At 40.8% G+C, this 20,439-nt stretch overlaps 1 protein-coding gene across 4 annotated transcripts in view; it reads right to left on the reverse strand.

The window, feature by feature from the left end:
* Positions 1–20,066, reverse strand: part of Nlrp8 (NLR family pyrin domain containing 8) — a 40,721-nt gene extending 20,655 nt beyond the window's left edge. For all 4 annotated transcript variants that reach the window (XM_040734161.1, XM_040734159.1, XM_040734160.1 and 1 more), the window contains exons 1-3: positions 19,879–20,066; positions 17,591–17,993; positions 7,424–7,498 (exon numbers count right to left, since the gene is read on the reverse strand). In XM_040734161.1, coding sequence (XP_040590095.1) covers positions 7,424–7,498; positions 17,591–17,927 — 412 coding nt within the window. In that variant the 5' untranslated portion in view covers positions 17,928–17,993; positions 19,879–20,066. The remainder of the gene's footprint in view (positions 1–7,423; positions 7,499–17,590; positions 17,994–19,878) is intronic.
* Between the last annotated feature and the right edge of the window lie 373 nt (positions 20,067–20,439).

The following is a 20,439-nucleotide window of genomic DNA, read 5'->3' on the forward strand; positions in this document are numbered from 1 at the left end:
CAGGCATCTTAATCCACTCTTCTGTGCTTCAGTGTCTAGAGATATCAGAAATAGGATTCTAGGGGAAAAACAAAACAAAAGAAACCACACTAATGTATAATGGGCTCTCTCAAATTATATAAGGAAATGAACCCAGAGGGACCTAAGGGCCAAAGGAAAGCATCCTATATTGTAAATGTAGTCAGACTTGCACTATCTGTGGTTTTCGCAATGTGTCGTCATCCAGCTACCTATTGAAAATATTTTAAAAACTGCATTTGAGCTGGACGTATACCTATGCTTAAAATTCATCATTTCCCAAACAATTCAATGTAATGATCATTTGCAGATCTGGAAATATGGATAGTGGGGAAAGTTTCATGCATGATCTCCAGGAGAGAACTGACGCCAGCAAATCATTTTCCAACCTCCACATGCATGCCATAGTGTGTGTGTGTGTGTGTGTGTGTGTGTACACCTAAACATAAGTAAAAGAAAAAACTAATTATTTGCTCATAGAATTTACATTATTGTAAGTATCAAATGGGATATCTAAAGCACATTCCCTTTCTCTAGGGCTCAGAGATCATTGAAGAAGATGACATGGAAATATTGTAAGAGCTGGAGGGCTCCCCCTCTTTGAGTCCCCTGACCCGCAGAACCTGCCAGATGCTTCCTGCCATGAAAACCCAAAAAGGGACCTGGAGGCTGCCATTCATGCATTGCCCCTACACCCTCCAGTAGAGCGGTGAGTTCAGGGGCTCCTTCAACCTACCGCTCCCTCTTCCCGAGTCCCTAACCTGAGGAGGCTAGCATACCCTTCCTGCCACTGAATCCTGTAGAGGTACCTGGATATAGTCAAAAGCATCCAGTATCAGCCACCATTCCTGTCTTGCCCCTCCACCCCTCAGTAGAGAGAGACAAACAGAGAGAGAAGGAACCTGCAGGCAGAATAAAACACCCAACACTGGTCACCATTCCTGTATTGCCCCTGCACCATCTGGGAGAGAGAAGAGGATAGACGCTTGAACCAGACCCACCAGAAGAGGGATAGACTATACCTCTATCCACTGGAAGAACAGATGGCAAGGTGACAGTTTAAGAACACATCCAACAATAGAAAGACTTATATGACACCACCAGAGTCTAGGGACTCTACACCACCAAGACCTGAACATCTCAATGCAGATGAGACAGAAGAGAATGACCTCAAAAATAACTTTATGAAAATTATAGAGGCTCTCAAAGAGGGTATGAGAAAATCACCTATAGAAACTGAAGAAAAGAACAAACCAAAAATGCAAGAAATCATCAAATCTCTTAAAGAAAAGTCAATAAAAAAATCAAACAGATGGAGGAAACAATTCAAACCATTCAAAACCTGAAAACTGAGACAATAAAGAAAACACAAACTGATGGAATGCTGGAAATAGAAAGGCTGGGTAAACAATCAGGAACTACAAATGAAAGCATAACCTACAGAATACAAGAGGTAGAAGAGAGAACCTCAAGTGCTGAGGATAAATTAAAGGAAATAGATTCATCAATCAAAGAAAATCTTAAATCCAGTGAATCCTTAAGACAACGTATCCAGGAAATAAGAGAGACCATGAAAAGACCAAACCTAAGAATAATATAGAAAGAAGGTGAAGAAGCTTACCTAAAATGGTACACAAAAATTATTCAACAAAATCATAGAAGAATACTTTCCCAAACTGAATAAAGACATGCCTATGAAAGTGCAAGAAGCTTACCAAACACCAACTAGAGTAGCCTAAAAAAATTCCACTAGCCACATAATAATCAAAACAACAATCAAACAGAATAAAGAAAGAATCTTAAGAGTAGCAAAGGAAAAAGGTCAAGTAACATACAAAGGCAGACCTATCAGAATTACAACCAACTTCTCCACGGAAACCCTGAAAGTCAGAAGGTACTGGATAGATGTTCTATAAACACTAAGAGACCACAGATGCCACCCCAGACTACCATACCCAGCAAAACTCTCAATCACTGTAGATGGAGATCACAAGATATTCCATGACAAAACCAGATTTACACAATACATATCCACAAATCCATCTCTATAGAAAGTTCTGGAAGGAAAATTCCAACCCAAGGAAGTCAGAAAAACATAGGTGACGGATAATCTCACTTTACCAAAAGCCAGAAATAGGGGAAAAACTCACAAACAGTACCACCACCAAAAACAAATCCAAAACAAACAAGAATCAACAATCAATGGTCATGAGTATCCCTCAATATCAATGGTCTTAACACACCAATAAAAAGACACAGGTTAACAGAATGGATACGATGACAGAATCAATCCTTCTGCTGCATACAAGAAACACACCTCAGCTTCAAAGACAGACATTATCTCAGAGTCAAGGGTTGGGAAAATTTTTTCAATCAAAAGGCCCTAAGAAGCAAGCTGGTGTAGCTATCCTAATATCTAACAAATTAGACTTCAAACAAAAATTAATTAAAAGAGATTAAGATGATCATTTCATTCATGTTTATCACAGGAAAAATCCACCAAGATGAAGTCTCAATTCTCAACCTCTATGCACCAAAAACAAAGGTACCCATATTTGTAAAGGAAATATTACTAAAACTCAAATCACACATTAAACACCACAACTTATAATGGGAGACTTCAACACCCCACTCTTACCACTAGACAGGACCACCAGACAGAAATTTTAAAAAGAAACAAAGTAACAGAAGTTATGACCTAGTTGGGATTAACAGACATCTATAGAACATTGCATCCAATCACAAAAGAATATACTTTCTTTTCAGCACCATATGGAACTTTCTCTAAAATTGACCACATACTGAGCAATAGAGCCCAGGGCCAGATATTTGCAGTGCAGAATTATACCAGAAATTCAAGGAAGAGCTAATACCAGTACTCCTCAAACTGGTCCATACTATAGAAGCAGAAAGGTTTTTGCCAAAATTTTTATGAGGCTACAATTACCTCGGTACCAAAGCTATACAAAGACACATCTAAGATATAGAACTACAGACCAGTCTCCCTCATTAACATTGATGCAAAAATACTCAATAAAATACTGGCAAATCGAATCCAAGAACACATCAGAGAAATCATCCACATGATCAAGTAGGCTTCATCCCAGGAATGCAGGGATGGTTCAACATTAAAAAAATCTATCAATATAATCCACCATATAAACAGACTACAAAAGAAAAACCACATGATCATCTCACTAGATGCTGAAAAAGCCTTGGACACATTCCAACACCCCTACATGATAAAGGTCCTGGAGAGATCAGGGGTTACAGGAACATACCTGAACATAATAAAAGCAATGTACAGTAAACTAACAGCCAACATCAAACTAAATGGAGAGAAACTCAAGGTGATTCCTCTAAATTCAGGAACAAGATTAGGCTGTCCAATCTCTCCATACCTCTTCAATATTATACTTGAAATTCTAGCTAGAGCCATAGGACAACAAAAGGAGATCAAGTGATACAAATTGGAAAGGAAGAAGTCAAACTTTCACTATTTACAGATGATATAATAGTTCCCATATGTGACCCGAAAAACTCTACCAGTGAACTCCTACATCTTATAAACACCTTCAGCAAAGTGTCAGGGTACAAGATTAACTAAAAAACCAGTAGTCCTATTATATAAATATGATAAATGGGCTGAGAAAGAAATCAGAGAGACATCACAAGCATAAAATATTTGGGGTAACTCTAACCAAACAGATGAAAGACCTATATGACCTATATGACAAGAACTTTTAACTCTTTAAAGAACGAAATTAAAGAAGATACCAGAAAATGGAAAGATCTCCCATGCTCTTGGATAGGTAGGATCTGCATTGTAAAACTGGAAATCTTGCCAAAAGCAATCTATGCAATCTCCATCAAGATCCCAACACAATTCTTCACAGACCTTGTAAAAACAATAATCAACTTTATACGGAAAACCTAAAGACCCAGGATATCCAAAACAGTCCTGTACAGTGAAGGAACTTCAGGAGGTATCATCATCTCTGTTGTCAAGTTCTATAATAGAGCTATAGTCCTGAAAACAGGTTGGTATTGCCACAAAACTAGAAAGGTAGACCAATGCAATCAAATTGAAAGCCCTGATATTAACCCACATACCTACAAATACCTCATTTTTGACAAAGAAGCTAAAATTATACAATGGAAAAAAGAAAGCATCTTCAACAAATGGTGCTTTCATAACTGGATGCTGGCATGTAGTAGATCCATATCTATCAACATGTACAAAAACGTAAGTCCAAATGGATCAAAAACCTCAACATGAATCCAGCCACATTGAACCTCTTAGAAGAGAAGGTGGGAAGTACCCTTGAATGAATTGGTTCCGGAGACAGCTTTCTGAACATAACACCAGTAGCACAGACACTGAGATCGAACATTAATAAATGGTACTTCCTGAAACTGAGAAGCTTCTATAAGGCAAAGGACACAGTCAAACAGACAAAATGGCAGCCCACAGAATGGGAAAATATAGGGCTGACCTCCAAAATTTATAAAGAACTCAAGAAGATAGTCTCCAAAACAGCAAATAATCCAATTAAAAAGTGGGCTACAGAACTAAAAAGAGAATTCTCAATAGAGGAGTCTAAAATGGCTCAGAGACACTTAAGAAATTGCTCAGCATCCTTAGCCAACAGGGAAATACAAAGCAAAACAACTTTAAGATACCATCTTACTCCTGTCAGAATCACTAAAATTGAAAATACCAATGACAGTTTATGCTGGAGAGAATGTGAAGAAAGCGGAACACTCCTACACTGCTGATGGGAGTGCCAACTTGTATAACCAATTTGGAAATCAGTATGGGGATTCCTCAGGAAAATGGGACTCAGTCTACCACCAGAGAAAGCAATTCCCCTTTTAGGTATATACCTAAAAGATGCACCTTCATACAACAAGGACATCTGTTCCACTATGTTCATAGCAGCATTATTTGTAATAGCCAGAACCTGCAAACAACTTAGATGCCCCTCAGCTGAAGAATGGATAGAGAAAATGTGGTACATTTACACAATGGAGTACTACTCAGTGGAAAAATAATGGAATCTTGAAAGTCGCAGGCAAATGGATGGCACTAGAAGTAACCACCTGAGTGAGGCAACACAGTCACAAAAAGACAAACATGGTATTTACTCACCCATATATGTATTTTAGACATGGAACAGGGAATTGCTAACCTACAATCCACACTGCCAGACACTGTGAGACAGGGAGGACACTAAGAGGGACATGCATGGTACTCTGAAGGACAGGAAGGGGACAGGATCTCCTGAGCAGATCAGGAGCATGGAGGAGAGAGGGAGCTGGGAGAAAGAGGGGGAGAAGAGGCGGGCAGAGGAAGACATAGGGGAGCAGGAAGGCTGAGTAGGGAGAAAAGAATAGAGGAGAACAGGATGAGAGATACCATAATAGAGGTAGCCATTTTAGGTGTGAGGAGAGATCTGGCACTAGTGAGATTTCCAGAGATCTACAAGGATGGCACCACCTGCTTGGTAATCTAAGCAATAATAGAAAGGCTACCCTAAATGTCCTTCTCAGTAATGATATTAATCACTACCTTATATGCCATCCTAGATCCTCCATCCAGCGGCTGATGGAAGCAGAGGCAAATACTCATAGCTAAACACTTAACTGAACTCCTGGAATTCAGTTGCAGAGTGGGAGGAGTGATGAGCAAAGGGGTCAAGATTGGGGTGGTGGCACCCACAGAAACAGGTGTCCTGAGCAAGGAGAAGCCCAAGGACCCAGACTGATGGCTGGGAGGCCAGAATGGGACTGATACAGACATCCTGAATGTGGGTGTCATTGAGGAGGCCTCGGCCATCTATGGGACCTCTGGTAGTAGATCAGTATTTATCCCTGGCATACAAATGGACTTTGGGAGCCCATTCCATGTTAAGGGATGCTCTGTTATCCTGGACATATAAAGGAGGGCCTAGGCCCTTCCCTGATTGATATGACAGACGTTAGGATTCCCCTGGAAGGCCTCATCCTCCTTGGGAAGCAGAGGGGTGATAGGGTAAGGGGTTGGTTTGTGGCAGGGGAGGAAGGGAGGGAGAGAGCTTGGACTGACATGTGAAGCAGGGTTGTTTATAATTTAAATAGAAATAAAATAAAATAAAATTTAAGAAACCTGTAGGAGGTCAAGCCAACCAAAAGCTCAGCATGGAAGTTTCACGGGCTCTTAAAATCCCAGCCCTAGCCAAGAAGCTATTAGCAATTGATAACTTCTGGTGGAAGAATAATCACTTTTCTTCAGCATGTGGTCCCTCAGACTCTGTCTATGCTCCAGTAGATGGTAATACCTTAGGTTTTTTTATTGCTGTGAAGAGACACCATGACCATGGCAAGTCTTAAATAAAAACATTTCATTGTGGTTGTGGCTACAGTTCCTGAGGTTCAGTCCGTTATGATCAGGATGGGGAACATGGTAACATGCATCCAGATGTGGTGCTGGAGCTGAGAGTCCTCCCTCTTAATTCAGAGGCAATAAGGAAGTGGACTTGACTGTCATAGTGAGTGAAGCTTGAGAAAGGAGACCTCAAAGCCCACACCCACAGGGTCACACTTCCTCTGACAAGGCCACACCTCCTAGTAGTGCCACTCACAGTGGGGGCATATTCTTTCAAACCACCACAGCTCTACACCAATGCACATATTAGAGGAACTAAGTGTACCCAGTGAGTTTAAAATAAAGAGCCTGTGAAGTTAGAAGGGAAAAGTGACATGGGGTTTTGGGAACATTGGAAGGGTTGGAATAGAGGTAAATTTGATCAAGGCACACTGTGTGCATATATGAAATTCATGAGCAATGAGAAAATAACCTGCTGATGATTGGAATTCCATGGGTGGGATGTGTGTGAGTTGAATGCAAATACTGCATCATTGCATATAAGAGACTGGATCACCCATGCATTTTGATGAATTCCCCTAAGATATGGAGGAATAACTATACACCAGTTTCTCTTAACTAATTGGAGGGTTTTTGTCAGCTAATTTGACCTTTGTTGTTCACTAGACTCAATTCCAGGAGTTTTGCTGGAGGCATTGGGAAGTACACTCTCAAGCTGGTGCTCTTTAAATTAGCTGGGGCCAAAGCTGGCTCTTGGGCAGGGGAGAGACTGCTCATAACCAAGCTCTACAAAAGACTGACCCTTAAGAAAGATGGAAAAGCATCTTTCATGATGTTTTTAATCTCCTGTGTCCACATGGTTTGGAGGATGGGTTTCCTGTGGTCACAGGAACCCACGAACATTATTTGTGTCTAAAGCTTGGTGAATAGAAGAGACACTACCCATCCTCATATACAGTCTACATTAATGAGGCAACCACGCTTCCCGTTTCAAACCATACCCCATTTTTAACAGACTGGCACAGTATCAGCACATACCACGTTCTTCTTCTGTCAAACTCAGTGGTCTTTTCCTTAGGTGGAAGTCCAGTGGTTCCAAGGTAGGAAGAATGCCTGCAGTAGATAAGAAAAGGACCATCCCGTCAGAGTGACTCTCACAACACGGTCTGATGGGCATTATACTGGCAAACAGTCATGTGCTATTTCAGGTGATTGAGAAGCTGTCTCTAGAAGTGGGGTCCCTGTCTATATTCTTCAAACCCAAGCAGATGTATGTCAAGTGCTCTTCAGGACCCTTAATTTCTGGCACTGAGCGGTTTTTTGCTCTAGCTCCATGAGCGAGGGAGAATAAGACAGCTCAAGAATAAAAACACCATGTCCTCAAGAAGAGCTGGAAGGTGAATCATCTCCAACAGAGGTTTATTATTTATCTGATGATATAAAAGTGTCTGTAGTGGGAAATAGAAGTCTACAATTCAGCCTTGGATGAAAAGTACCATTATGAACTCTGCTTGGCTGCCTCAGCTTCTCCAGTGAGTGCCTACTGGATGCTGTAAACTCCCAATTTGGTAACATCATCTCTATCTATCTTTTTTCTTGTGTTTGGAAGCCTTGTCCAAGGGGGTGGGTTCTCTTCTCTGCCAGGGACTTTCTCTCTGGAAGTTCAACAGGCTGACTTTTTTATTCCTTTCTATCTCTTAAGCACCTTATATGCAATTTAAATGTAGTATTACAATGATGTGGGGGGGACATGACGCACAGCACAATTTTGGAAGCAATAGGACAACCTTCTGAGACTCAGGGTTCTCTCCTATGTGTTATTTTCAAAGCAGGGTCTCTCTCTGTATCTCTGTATTAGTACTATATGCTCCAGGATGCTCCATGCTAGCTGGCTCAGAAGCTACTGGCCAGTTCTCCAGTGTCTGCCACCCAAATTTCTGTAAGAATGCTGGGATTTCAGATGTATGTCACCACATTCAGCTTTTATAAAGACATGGGTTCTGGAGGTCAAACTCAAGCTGTCAGGCTAACACTGCAAGTGTATTCACTGCTTGAAACCACTTCCCAGCACTGATGACAGTTCTACACATCATTTTTTGCATCCCCGGAACCACTTCTCCTCCATGAAGATAGTTTTACACAATGCTTTTAGTGTGCATACATCTTTTTAATAATTTATTCTTTGTGTTTGCTTTTCCTTGTTTGTTTTTTTTGAGACAGAGCTTCTCTGTGTTACTTTGGAGGCTGATCTGAAACTCGCCCTGTAGGTCTGCCTACCTCTGCCTCCTGAGTGCTCGGAGTAAAGGCATGCACCACCAATGCCCAGCTAATTTATTCCTTAAATAAATAAATAAATAGTTTCACATTCCAACCACAGTTCTCCCTCCCACAATTCCTCCTGCTCCCCTTAACCCACAGCCCACCCCCAGTCCACTCCTCTCATGGGTAAGAGCTCCCATGAGGAGTCAACAACTCTCTGTGCCTATATCTTATCTACAGTATGTCACCTGAGTTAAGAAGTGGAATTTTCCACTTGTGGAATCATGTTTATGTCCCAAATATTTGATGTACTCAGTTTTTCATATGGTTAACCCAACCTAGTATGAATGTACATACCCTGGCCATGTGATTAATGGTGAGGGGAGAGTGCTGAAGCCTGATGACTACCCTTTGACTACCCCATGTGTGCGGTAGCACGTGTTCATCCCTACCTGCACATAAAATGAAGTGTAATAAATGAAACACACAAATACATGCAAGCATGCGCAATGTATGCACATATCTATGTATATGTGTGCACCTGTATACACTGTGCATGTTTACATGTATAACATGTGTGCATATTTGACCGTCATTGGTTTTTACTGCTCACAGTTTCTATTTTCAATAGAATCATGGTAAATACTGTGTTAGCCAAGACCATGGTTCACCTGAAAAATCATAGTTATATTTATTTCTTATTGAGACAGGATCTCAATGTAGCCCTGGCTGTACTGGAGCTTGCTCCTTATACCAGGCTGGCCCCAAACTCACAGAGAGTCACCCACCACACTGAACTTACACCATTAGTTTCTGGTTACAATATTTTCATCAACTAAGATACAACATTGTTTTGCATATTGTCTTACATATATCATAGTTAAGGTATATGCAAGATATTATTTTAAATTGATTGTATTTAGAGGTTTCTTATTTAATATATTTTTGAATATGTTTGTTTAACACGTTATTTAAATTTTTTATCAAATATATTTCATTTGGCATATTATATTTACTTATTGTTAATTCATAGACAATAGTGTTACAATTCATGATGGACTGACACTTCTCTAACACAAATAGTTTCTATGGAAGGGCAGAGTCTCCTTGTTCTCAGGAACACTGGATGATTATTTAACACTGTATTTTGAACAATAAAATCAACTAATCACAAAGATGTGATATAGCCTGGACTGGAGATGACATTTATGTATAGAACAGAAGCTTAATGCATTGACTTGCTTGAGCCCAACTGTGAATTGAAGGTCAGCTTTCTTCTCTGCACACTTCTAGGAATGACCCAGAATCCTAGTCTTTTGAGATAGGGTTAGGGTGAAACCTGGTACTGGGGAAATTCCTAGGAGTTTGATGAAAGAAGAATGTGGTATGCGCTGATATGATACTGTGCATGTCTGGTAGAAATGGGGTATGGGTTGAAGGTCACTATGTAAACAAAGATGGCATTAAATGTCTCTTCGTCAAGAGGAACACTCCTCCACTGCTGGTGGGAGTGCCAACTTGTTCAGCCACTTTGGAAATCAGTATGGAGATTCCTCAGAAAAAGCTTACCACAAACCCAGCAATTCCCCTCTTAGGAATATATCCAAAAGATGCACATTCATACAACAAGGACATCTGTTGTACTATGTTCATAGCAGCATTATTTATAATACCCAGAACCTGGAAGCAAACTAGATGCCCCTCAACTGAAGAATGGATAGAGAAAATGTGATACATTTACAAAATGGAGTACTACTCAGCAGAAAAAAAAACCCAATGGAATCCTGAAATTTGCAGGCAAATGGTTGGCACTATAAGAAAACATCCTGAGTGAGGTAATCTAGTCATAAAAAGATAAACGTGGTTTGTACTCTCCCTTATGGATTTTAGATGTAGATCAGGGAAGTGCCAGCCTACAATCCCATGGCCAGAGAGTCTGGGAAACAGAACCTTCATTCAGTGGCTGATGGAAGCAGAGGCAGACACCCATAGGTAAACTCTGAGCTGAACTCAAAGAACCCGGAGACAGAGAGGGAGGATTGATGAGCAAAGGGGTTAAGACTGGGCTGGTTTAACTCCCGAAACAGTTGACCTGAACAAGGAGTAGCTCTTGAATCCAAGACTGATGGCTGGGAATCCAGCATGGGACTGATCAAGACCCCCTGAATGTGGGTGTTAGTGAGGAGGCCTAGGTAATCTAAGGGGCCTTGGGTAGTAGATCAGTATTTATCCCTGGCATACAAATTGACTTTGAATGCCCATGACACAATGAGAGATGTACTCTCACCCTGGACTCTTGGAAGAGGGTCTAGGCCCTGCCCTGGATGAAATGACAGACTATGGACACCCCCATAGAAGGCCTCACTCTCCCTAGGGAAATGAGGGGGCATTAGGGGATTGGTGGGAGGGTATGGGAGGAGGGGAGGGAAAGAGAGAGGGACCTGGGATTGACTTGTGAAGCAACCTTGTCTTGAATTTAAATTTAAATAAAAAGTCTCTTCCTGTTTCCACCTTCCTAGACCTGGGATTACAGTTCTGCACTAACACATCTGATATATGTGGTCCTAGAGATAGCGCAAGCTACTCAAGCACTCTACCAACTGTTATATACCCTAAGTCTTCTGTTTGTAACCACAGACTATCTCCTAGAAATACTGTCTGGCTAAAGCTTTTGAGATCTCCTGGCTATACGGAGGGTGGGGGTGGTGGAGGAGAGGGCAATGGGAGATGAGAACAGGAGTAAAAGGAATGGTCCAGTTGAGGGTGGGATGGGGTGAGAGCAGTGAAAGAGATACCTTGACAGAAGGAGCTATATTGGGGTTAGGGAGAAACCTGGTACTGGGGCAAAGCTTAGGAATCCACAGGGATAACCTCTGCTAAGAGTCCTAGCAATAGTGGAGAAGGTGCTAGAATTGGCTTCCCCTGTAATTAGATTGATGACTACCCTAACTGTCATCATAGAACCTTCATCCAGTACATGATGGAAGCAGATCTAGAGATCCACAGCCAAGCACCAGGCTGAGATCTGGTAGTCCAGTGGAAGAGAGGGAGGAGGGATTATATGAGCAAGGGGAGGACAAGATCATGATGGGGGAAACCCATAGAGACAGCAGACCCAAACATGTGACAGCTCATGGATTCTACACCGTGAGCAGGGGAGCCTGCATGGAACTGAACTAGGCCTTCTGTGTGTGGGTGACAGTGTTGCAGCTTGGTTTGTTTGTGGGAACCCCTGGCAGTGGGACCAGGATTTATCCCTAGTGCATGAGCTGGTTCTTTGGAGCCCATTCCATACGGTTGGATGCCTTGCTCAGCTTCCATGCAAGGAGAGGATCTTGGTCCAGCCTCAACTGAATGGGCCAGGCTTTGACGACTTTTCATGGGGGGGCCTTAACCTTTCTGAGGAGTGGGTGGGATAGAATAGGTAAGATGTGGGAGCAGGATAAGGAGAGGGAGGGGGAGCCATGGTTGGTATGTAAAACAAAGAAGATATTTTTAAAAGAGACAGAACCTAAGAATAATAGTGATAAAAGGAGAAGTCAACTCAAAGGCACAGAAAATATATTCAACAAAACCAAAGAAGAAAACTTTCCAAACCAAAAGAAGGACAAGGCTATGAAAGCACAAAAAGCTTACAGAACACCAAATAGACTAGACCAAAAAAGAACTCCCCTTGCCACATAATACTCAAAACAATAAGCCTACAGTATAAAGAAAAAATATTAACATCTGCAAAGGAGAAAGGCCAGATAATACAATAAGGCAGACTTATAGAATTATACTTGACTACTCTATGGAAACAATGAAAATCAGAAGGTCCTGGACAGATGTTATACAGAAACTAAGGGACAATAGGTGCCAGCCCAGACTACTATCCCCAGCAGAGCTATCAATGACTATTGATGGAGAAAACAAGATATTCAATGATAAACCAGATTTAAACAATATGTATTCACAAATCCAGACTTACAGAAAATACTAGAATGAAAACGCCAACCCAAGGAAGTCAGTGGCAGTCACAAAACACAGGCAATAGATGAGCTTATAGCAGCAAATCCCAAGGAAGGTAAATGAACACATAAAGCCATCACCAACAACAAAAACAAAAATAACAGGAACCAGCAATATATAGTCTTTAATATCCATTAGTATAAATGGTCTCAAATCATCTCTAAAAAGACACAGGCTAATAGATTGGATACAAAAACAGAATGTATCCTTCTGCAGCATACAAGAAACATACCCCAAACTTACACACAGAAATTACCTCAGAGTAAAGGGTTGGGAAAAATTTTTTCAATCAAATGGACCTAAGAAACAAGCTGGTATAACTATCCTAATACCTAACAAAATAGGCTTGAAACTAAAATCAATCAAAAAAGATAAAGAAGAACATTTCATATTTATTATAGGAAAAACCCATCAAGAGGAAATCTCAATTCTGAACATCCATGTTGCAATCACAAGGCCTCCCGCATTTGTAAAAGAAGCATTACTAAAGCTTGAATTACAAATCAAGCCCCACTCACTAATAGTGGGAGACTTCAATACCCCACACTCAACACTAGACAGTTCTGCCAGAAAGACAATGAAAAGGGAGCTAACAGATGTTACGACTCAAAAGTTATCTATAGGACACTCCACCCAAACATGAAAGAATATACCTTCTTTCAGCAGCTTATGGAACCATCTCAAAAATGGAACACATACTAATTATAAAGCAAGCCTCAACAAGATACAAAAATTTTACAAAAAACCTCTAGTATACTATCAGGTCACCAAGGCTCAAGTTAGAATTCAACAGCAACATTAATTTCAGAAAGTCCACAAACACATAGAAATTGAACAATGATCAACTGCATCACCACTGGGTCAAGGAAGAACTAAAGAAAAAAACAAAGGCTTCGTAAAATTTAGTGAAAATGAAAGGACAGCATACCCAAACTTATGGAACGCAATGAAAGCAGCGCTAAGATGAAAGTTCATAGCAATAAATGCCTACATAAAGTCGCTGGAAATATCCCACATTAGTAAATTGACAGAACAGCTGAAAGTGCTAGAACAAAAAGAAGCAAATTCAAACCAGAAGGAGTAGATGGCAAGAAACAGTCAAATTGAGGGCTTAAGTAAACAAAATAGAAACAAAGAAAACAAGGCAAAGAATCCATGAGACAAAGAGTTGGCTCTTTGAGAAATTCAACAAAATAGACAAAACTTTATCCAAACTAACAAAAAGTCAGAGAGAGAGAGAAATCCAAATTAACAAAACCAGATATGACCAGATATGACATAACAACAGACACAGAAGAAATCCAGAGAATCATCAGGTCATATTCCAAAAACATATACTCCACAAAATTGGAAAAATTTAATGAGATGGAAAATTTTCCAGCTAAGTGTCACATACCCAAATTAAATCAAAAACAGATAAACAACTTAAAAACACCTACAACCAATAAGGAAATAGAAACAGTAATCAATATTCTACCCAGGCCCAGATAGTTTCAGTGCAGAATTCTAACATGTGTTCAAAGAGGAACTAATACCAATATGCATCAAATTATTCCACAAATAGTAATGGAAGGAACATTTGTCAAACCCTTTTTAGGAGGCTACAGTTATCCTGATTCTAAACCACACAAAGACTACAACTAAAGAGAATTACAGATGAATTTCCCTCATGAATACATATTCAAAAATACTAGCAAACTGAATCAAAGAACACATCAGAAAAATCATCCACCGTGAGCAAGTAGGATTCATCTCAGAAACGTAGGGATGGTTCAACATGAAGATCTGTGAATGTAATCCACCATATAAAAAACTGAAAGAAAAAAAACACACAGTCAACTCTTTAGATGCTAAAAATTCTTTGAAAAAACTCAACACCCCTTCATGATAAAGGTCTTGGAGAGAATAGGGATACAAGGAACATACCTAAATATTATAAAGGCAATATACAGTAGCCCAATAGCCAACCTCAAAATAAATGGAGAGAAACGCAAAGCAATCCCACTGAAATCAGAAATAAAACAATGCTGTCCACTCCATATCTGTTCAACATTGTACTTGAAGTTACAGCAAGGGCAATAAGACATCAGATGGAGATCACCGCATAAAAATTGGAAAAGAAGTCAAACTGTCACTATTTGGTGATGATGAGGTAGTTGAAATGATAGACGCCACAAATTCTACAAGGGCACTCTTACAACTGATAAACACCTTCTGTACTGTGGCAGGATACAAGACTAAATAAAAAATAAGTAGGCCTCCTATGCACAGATGATAATAGGACTGAGAAAGAAATCGGAGAAAAATCACCCTTTACAATAGCCACAACCAACATAAACAACTTGGGGTAACATTAACCAAACAAGGGAAAACTCTGTATAATAAGAACTTTAAATCTTCATAGAAAGAAATGAAAACAGATTGAGAAAATGGAAACATTTTCCATGCTCTTGGATAGGTAGGAAAAACATAGCAAAATTGGCAATCCTACCAAAAGTAATCTACAGATTCAGAGTAATCACCATCAGAATCCCAGCACAATTCTTCACAGTCCTGGAAGGAACAATACTTAAATTCATATGCAAAAACAAAAAAATAAGGATACCCAAACTATCCTGTACAATAAATGATGATATTGGGTCATTACCATTCTTGACTTCAAGTTCTACTATAGAGCTATAGTAATGAAAATAATTTGATATTAGTATAAAAGCAGACAGGCAGACCTGTGGAATTGAATCTAAGACCCTGATATCAACCCACACACTTAAGAACACCTAATTTTTGACAAATAAGCTAAAAAATGGAGAAAACAGCATATTCAACAAATGGTGCTGGTGTAACTGGCTGTTGACATGTAGAAGAATGCAAATATATCCATATCTATCCCCATGCACAAACTCAAGTCTAAATGGATCAAAGACTTTAATATGAATCCATCCACACTGAACCTCATAGAAGAGAAAGTTAGAAGTACTCTAGGACGCATAGGCACAGGAGAACACTTCCTAAATAGGACACCAGTAGCACAGATACTGAGAATGGCAATTAATACATAGGATGCCCTGAAACTGAGAATCTTCTGTAAACCAAAGAACATGGTCTATAAGACAAAACTCTCTATAGGATGGGAAAAAATGTTTACCAACCCTACATCTGACAGAGGTTTGGTCTCCAAAATATACAACGAACTCAAGAAAGTAGACAACAAACTACCAAATAATCCAATTAAAAAATCAGGTACAGATGCAAACAGAGAATTCTCAACAGAATAATCTCAAATGGCAGAAAGACATTTAAGGAAATGCTCAACATCATTACTTATCAGGGAAATGCAAATAAAAATAACTCTGAGATATCATCTTACACAGATCAGAATGTCTAACATCAAAAACACCAATGACAGCTTGTGCTGGAGAGGATGTGGAGAAAGTGGGAACACTCCGCCATTGCTAGTGGGAGTGCAAACATTATAGTTACTGTGCAAATCAAAGAAAATTAGGAATCAACTTACCTCATGACCCTGTAGTACCACTTTTTGGTATATACCCAAAGGAGTGACACTCCCCTCACAGAGACATTTAATCACCTATGTTCATAGCTACATTATTCATAATAGTCAGATCTTAGAAACAACCTACATGACCCTCAACTGAAGAATGAATAAAGAAAATATGGTACATTTATATAATATAGTACTATTTGGTGTTAAGAAACAATGACATATTAAAATTTGCAGGCAAATGGACAGAACTAGAAAAAGAACCATCCTGAATGAGGTAACCCAGACCCAGAAAGACAAATATAGTATGTACTCACTCTTAAGGAACACTAGACATAAAACAAAAGATACCCAGCCTACATTCCACAACCCCTTCCAAAACACTCTTCCAGAAACAGATGCATATATCTGCAACTAATCATTAGTTCGATCTCCAGGAGTACAATCAAATTGAGGGAGTAGTGATAATATGAACAAAGGAGTCAAGACCATGATGGGGAAACCCATAGAATCAGCTGGCTCGAGCTAGTGAGAGATCACTGACTCAGGTCTGACAAATGGGGAACCTGCATAAGACCAAACTCAACTCCCTTAATATAGGTGAGAGTGTTGTAACTGGGACAAAAAATGAGGCCACTGGCAGTGGGTCCAAGATCTAACTCTAATGCACACACTGACTTAGTGGAGCCTGTTCTGTATGGATCGACACCTTGTTCAGCCTAATCACGGGTGGGGGGTGTCTGGGTCCTGCCTCAAACAGATGATGGGACAGACATAGTGGAGTTCCTAGGGGAGGCCTTACACTCTCTGATAGAACGTGGAAGGGAGTAGAGGAGAAGGAGGAGAGGAGGGAGGGGGTACTGGTATTGGAATGCAAAAAATAAATTAAAAATTTTTAAATAAATAATATTTTAAAAGATGAAATATAGGGTATGGAGAGAAAGCTCCGTGGTTAAGAGCCTTTACTACTCTTGCAGAAGCCCCTGGTTAAGTTCCCAGCACCCACATTGGCTCCTCACAACTGCCTGTAACTCCAGAATTGGATTCCCACTTCTGGCCTGTGTGGGCACCCACATGTGCACACTCACACACCAATGAAAGATACAAGTTTTACAAATTTACAAATGCAGTAGCATAGATTTTGCCTTTGGAGGTTTGAGCCATTATCTTACTTCACTCTTTGATTTCTTTTGAAGGAGAACAGTAAGTCACAGGGTAGCCACTATTTAGTTTTTTTAAGGGCAGGTTTTCACTCTTTAGCTCTGGCTATCCTGGAATTCACTCTATACACCAGGCTGGCCTCGAACTCACAGAGATCCGCCTGACTCTGCCTCCTGTGTGCTGGGATTAAAGGCGTGCGCCACCACTACCCAGCCACTACTTAGTTCTTCAGCCCCCACAGTAGTCTTGTGTACTATATTGCTAATACTTACTCATTCGCTCTGTATGTGCCAGGGAACACAGTCCTCTCTGGTTCATTCTGTTCAAGATTTCCTGAGCCACATCCCAAGCTTGTGCTCCAGGAAGAAATTCTATTAAGAGATGAACCATCTCTGCCCAGCTAGCTCTGTCCAGCTGCTCCCAGGTGAAGCCGAGAGAGTCGGGCAGGAAGTGCTCATTCAACAGCTTCTTGAAGACTTTTAGCTCCATCTTGCTTAAATGTCTCATGTACAGCATGATCCCATTATCATATGCGGAGGCAACGGAGTGAGGATGTGTCCAAGCTGGGATTGAAGGAAGACTGCTAGACCTTTGACTCCCTTCACGCATCCTCACGCAAGGTGAAAAACACCTGTCAGTGATAAATACAACGGAGCAGGAGAGAAGAAACAAGATCTGTGGAGACACAGCACGATCAGCGTTAGGAACTTGACCACCCTAAAGTCATGATAACTTTAGCATTGCACAAGGTTACCTCTTTCTTTCTCTTTTTTTGGGGGGACAGGGATTGTTTGCTAGTCTTGGCGTTCTGGAACTAGCCCTGCAGAACAGGATGGCCATAGACTCACAGAGATCCTCATGCCTCTGCCTTCATAGTGCTGGGACTATAGGTATGTGCCTCCACTGCCCAGTGGGTCTTCATTCCTATTAAGTTTCACTTTCTCATGTTACACATGGAAATTAAGGCCTTTCGCACACTAACCAAACACTCTATTGAGCTATACCCCAAATCTTGATCCTCTGTTTTTTTTTTGTTGTTGTTGTTGTTTGGGTTTTTTTCCAGACAGGGTTTCTCTGCAGCTTTGGAGGCTGTCCTAGACCTAGCTATTGTACAAAGACCAGGCTGGTTTTCAACTCACAAAAGTCCGCCTGCCTCTGCCTTCTGAGTGCTGGGATTAAAGGCATGTGCCACACTACCCAGCAGTACTCTATAATTGAAAAAATATTTATTTTATGTTTCTGCCTGCACGTATGTGTGTTAAGCATGGGAAACCCCTAAGGAAGCCAGAGGAGAACCCCTGGAACTGCACATACAGGCAGTTCTGAACCACCATGTAGGTGCTGGGAACTGAACCTATGTCCTCTGCAAGGGCTGCAAACATTCTTAGCTCCTGAGTTATCTCTGCAGGTCGTAATCCTTTATTTAATTCATAATTGTACTAAGAATGCCATTAAGTTTTCAGCAAATGCTTATATTTTCTTTAATTTTGCAACATAAATCTATATACTCATTGTATGAAATCCTAAATTTCATTAGGACTTTTCCCGTGCATTTCTCATATACACTGATCTTTTCTGCCCCTTCAGTGCCATCTCTCATCTGTATTCTTCCCAAATAATCTCCCTTTTGCTTTCACATGTGAAGTAGGTTTTTCTATTTATTACTAATCTTCATTTAAACACGACATAGGTTTCATCATGACCTCTGCATGTATGTACATCATTGTTCTTAGCCCCTATTCAATCTCCTGCTCTTGTCCTGCATTGGTTTTCCAACTATTCACATCCTTCCCTCCAGTAAGCTTCCTGCTTTGATGCCATATACATAGTGGTTTTCTTGAGGCTTATTCCATGAAGCTCTGGAATTCATAACAATCCTCCTGCCTCAGTCTCCAGAATGCTGATTATAGGGACACACCACCACACCTGACTTCATCTATATCTTTAAATCTAGGTCCACATGTGAGAGGAAATATGTACTCTTATTGTGTTAGAAAATGTGGCTTTTGTGTTTCTGAGTCTGATTTAGCTCACTTAACATCTAAACTGTCTTGACCTTCAGGAGTTGAGTAATAGAAGCAGCAGCTGAAGCCTGGCTAATGCACAAAGCCTAAGCCTCAGGGGGGAACTAATGCTCTCCTTAATGACGGAGGAATACTGTGTGCAGGGACATAGTGTGAAAGTCAGCCTTCCTCAAGCCTCTGCTTCATGCTCTTTGCCTAATGCCCTTCCTGTCTATGGGATTTGAATGTTCTTAACACATGTATCAGTGGTTGACAGGGACCTGTGAGCATGAGAGAAGATGACCTCTTCTGGGTCTTTAGCGAATTGCCAGCTAGGCCAGTCTCTTGGTGCCTAGGCATTCATATCTGGAATTTGGGACATTATATCAAAAACTCCGTTATTTGGGGAGATCATTAAGGACTTCATCCATGAGAACTGTTGAGTTCAGAGCTGACTCTCTGGCCTGTGTTTTGCATTTTCAGTAGGGGTCAACTAAGTTGGGTAAACTCTCTGTCAGTACACCTAAAAAATTGAGATGATGATATAGAACACTCACCCCTGAAATGTATCAGACTTCTAGGCTCCTTCTAGCAAGACACATCTTCCCAAGCAGATAAAACAAACCTCTTCTGGTTCTTCCCCAATCCCTTATGGGCTCTGTGAGCCCAGGCCAATGTTATTCTCCCTTCCCATTGGCTGGGTCTGGCTCAGGATCCTCTCCAATGTAGCAATGATTGGTAAGCAATTAGTAAATCTCACCCAACCCCTGCCAATTTAACTGTCCTCAAGGCTTGCTCTTACAGGTGCCTCCAGTATGCTGCAGAGCTTTTCTCCAACCACTTTCCCGCAGCTGCACAAGCTGCACCCAGTTACCTACTTGTTGAATTTCATCTACCCCGAAATGCACTCCTTACCCTGGCAGCCATCTTGAGACATTCTCAAGAGGATGCTCACTCATCCTCTGCCTTTACACAATTATAACTGTATTGACTGGAAGGAGGGTTTCGCAGGGCTGGCAAGATGGATCCGTGGGTGAGAGCACTTGCTATCAAAACTGATGACCTGAGTTCAATCCCTGAGCCCACATTGGGAAAGGAGAGCACGGACTCCAGGGTGC

Source organism: Mesocricetus auratus, unplaced genomic scaffold (assembly GCF_017639785.1).
Source record: "Mesocricetus auratus isolate SY011 unplaced genomic scaffold, BCM_Maur_2.0 Super-Scaffold_100037, whole genome shotgun sequence".
NCBI lineage: Eukaryota > Metazoa > Chordata > Mammalia > Rodentia > Cricetidae > Mesocricetus > Mesocricetus auratus.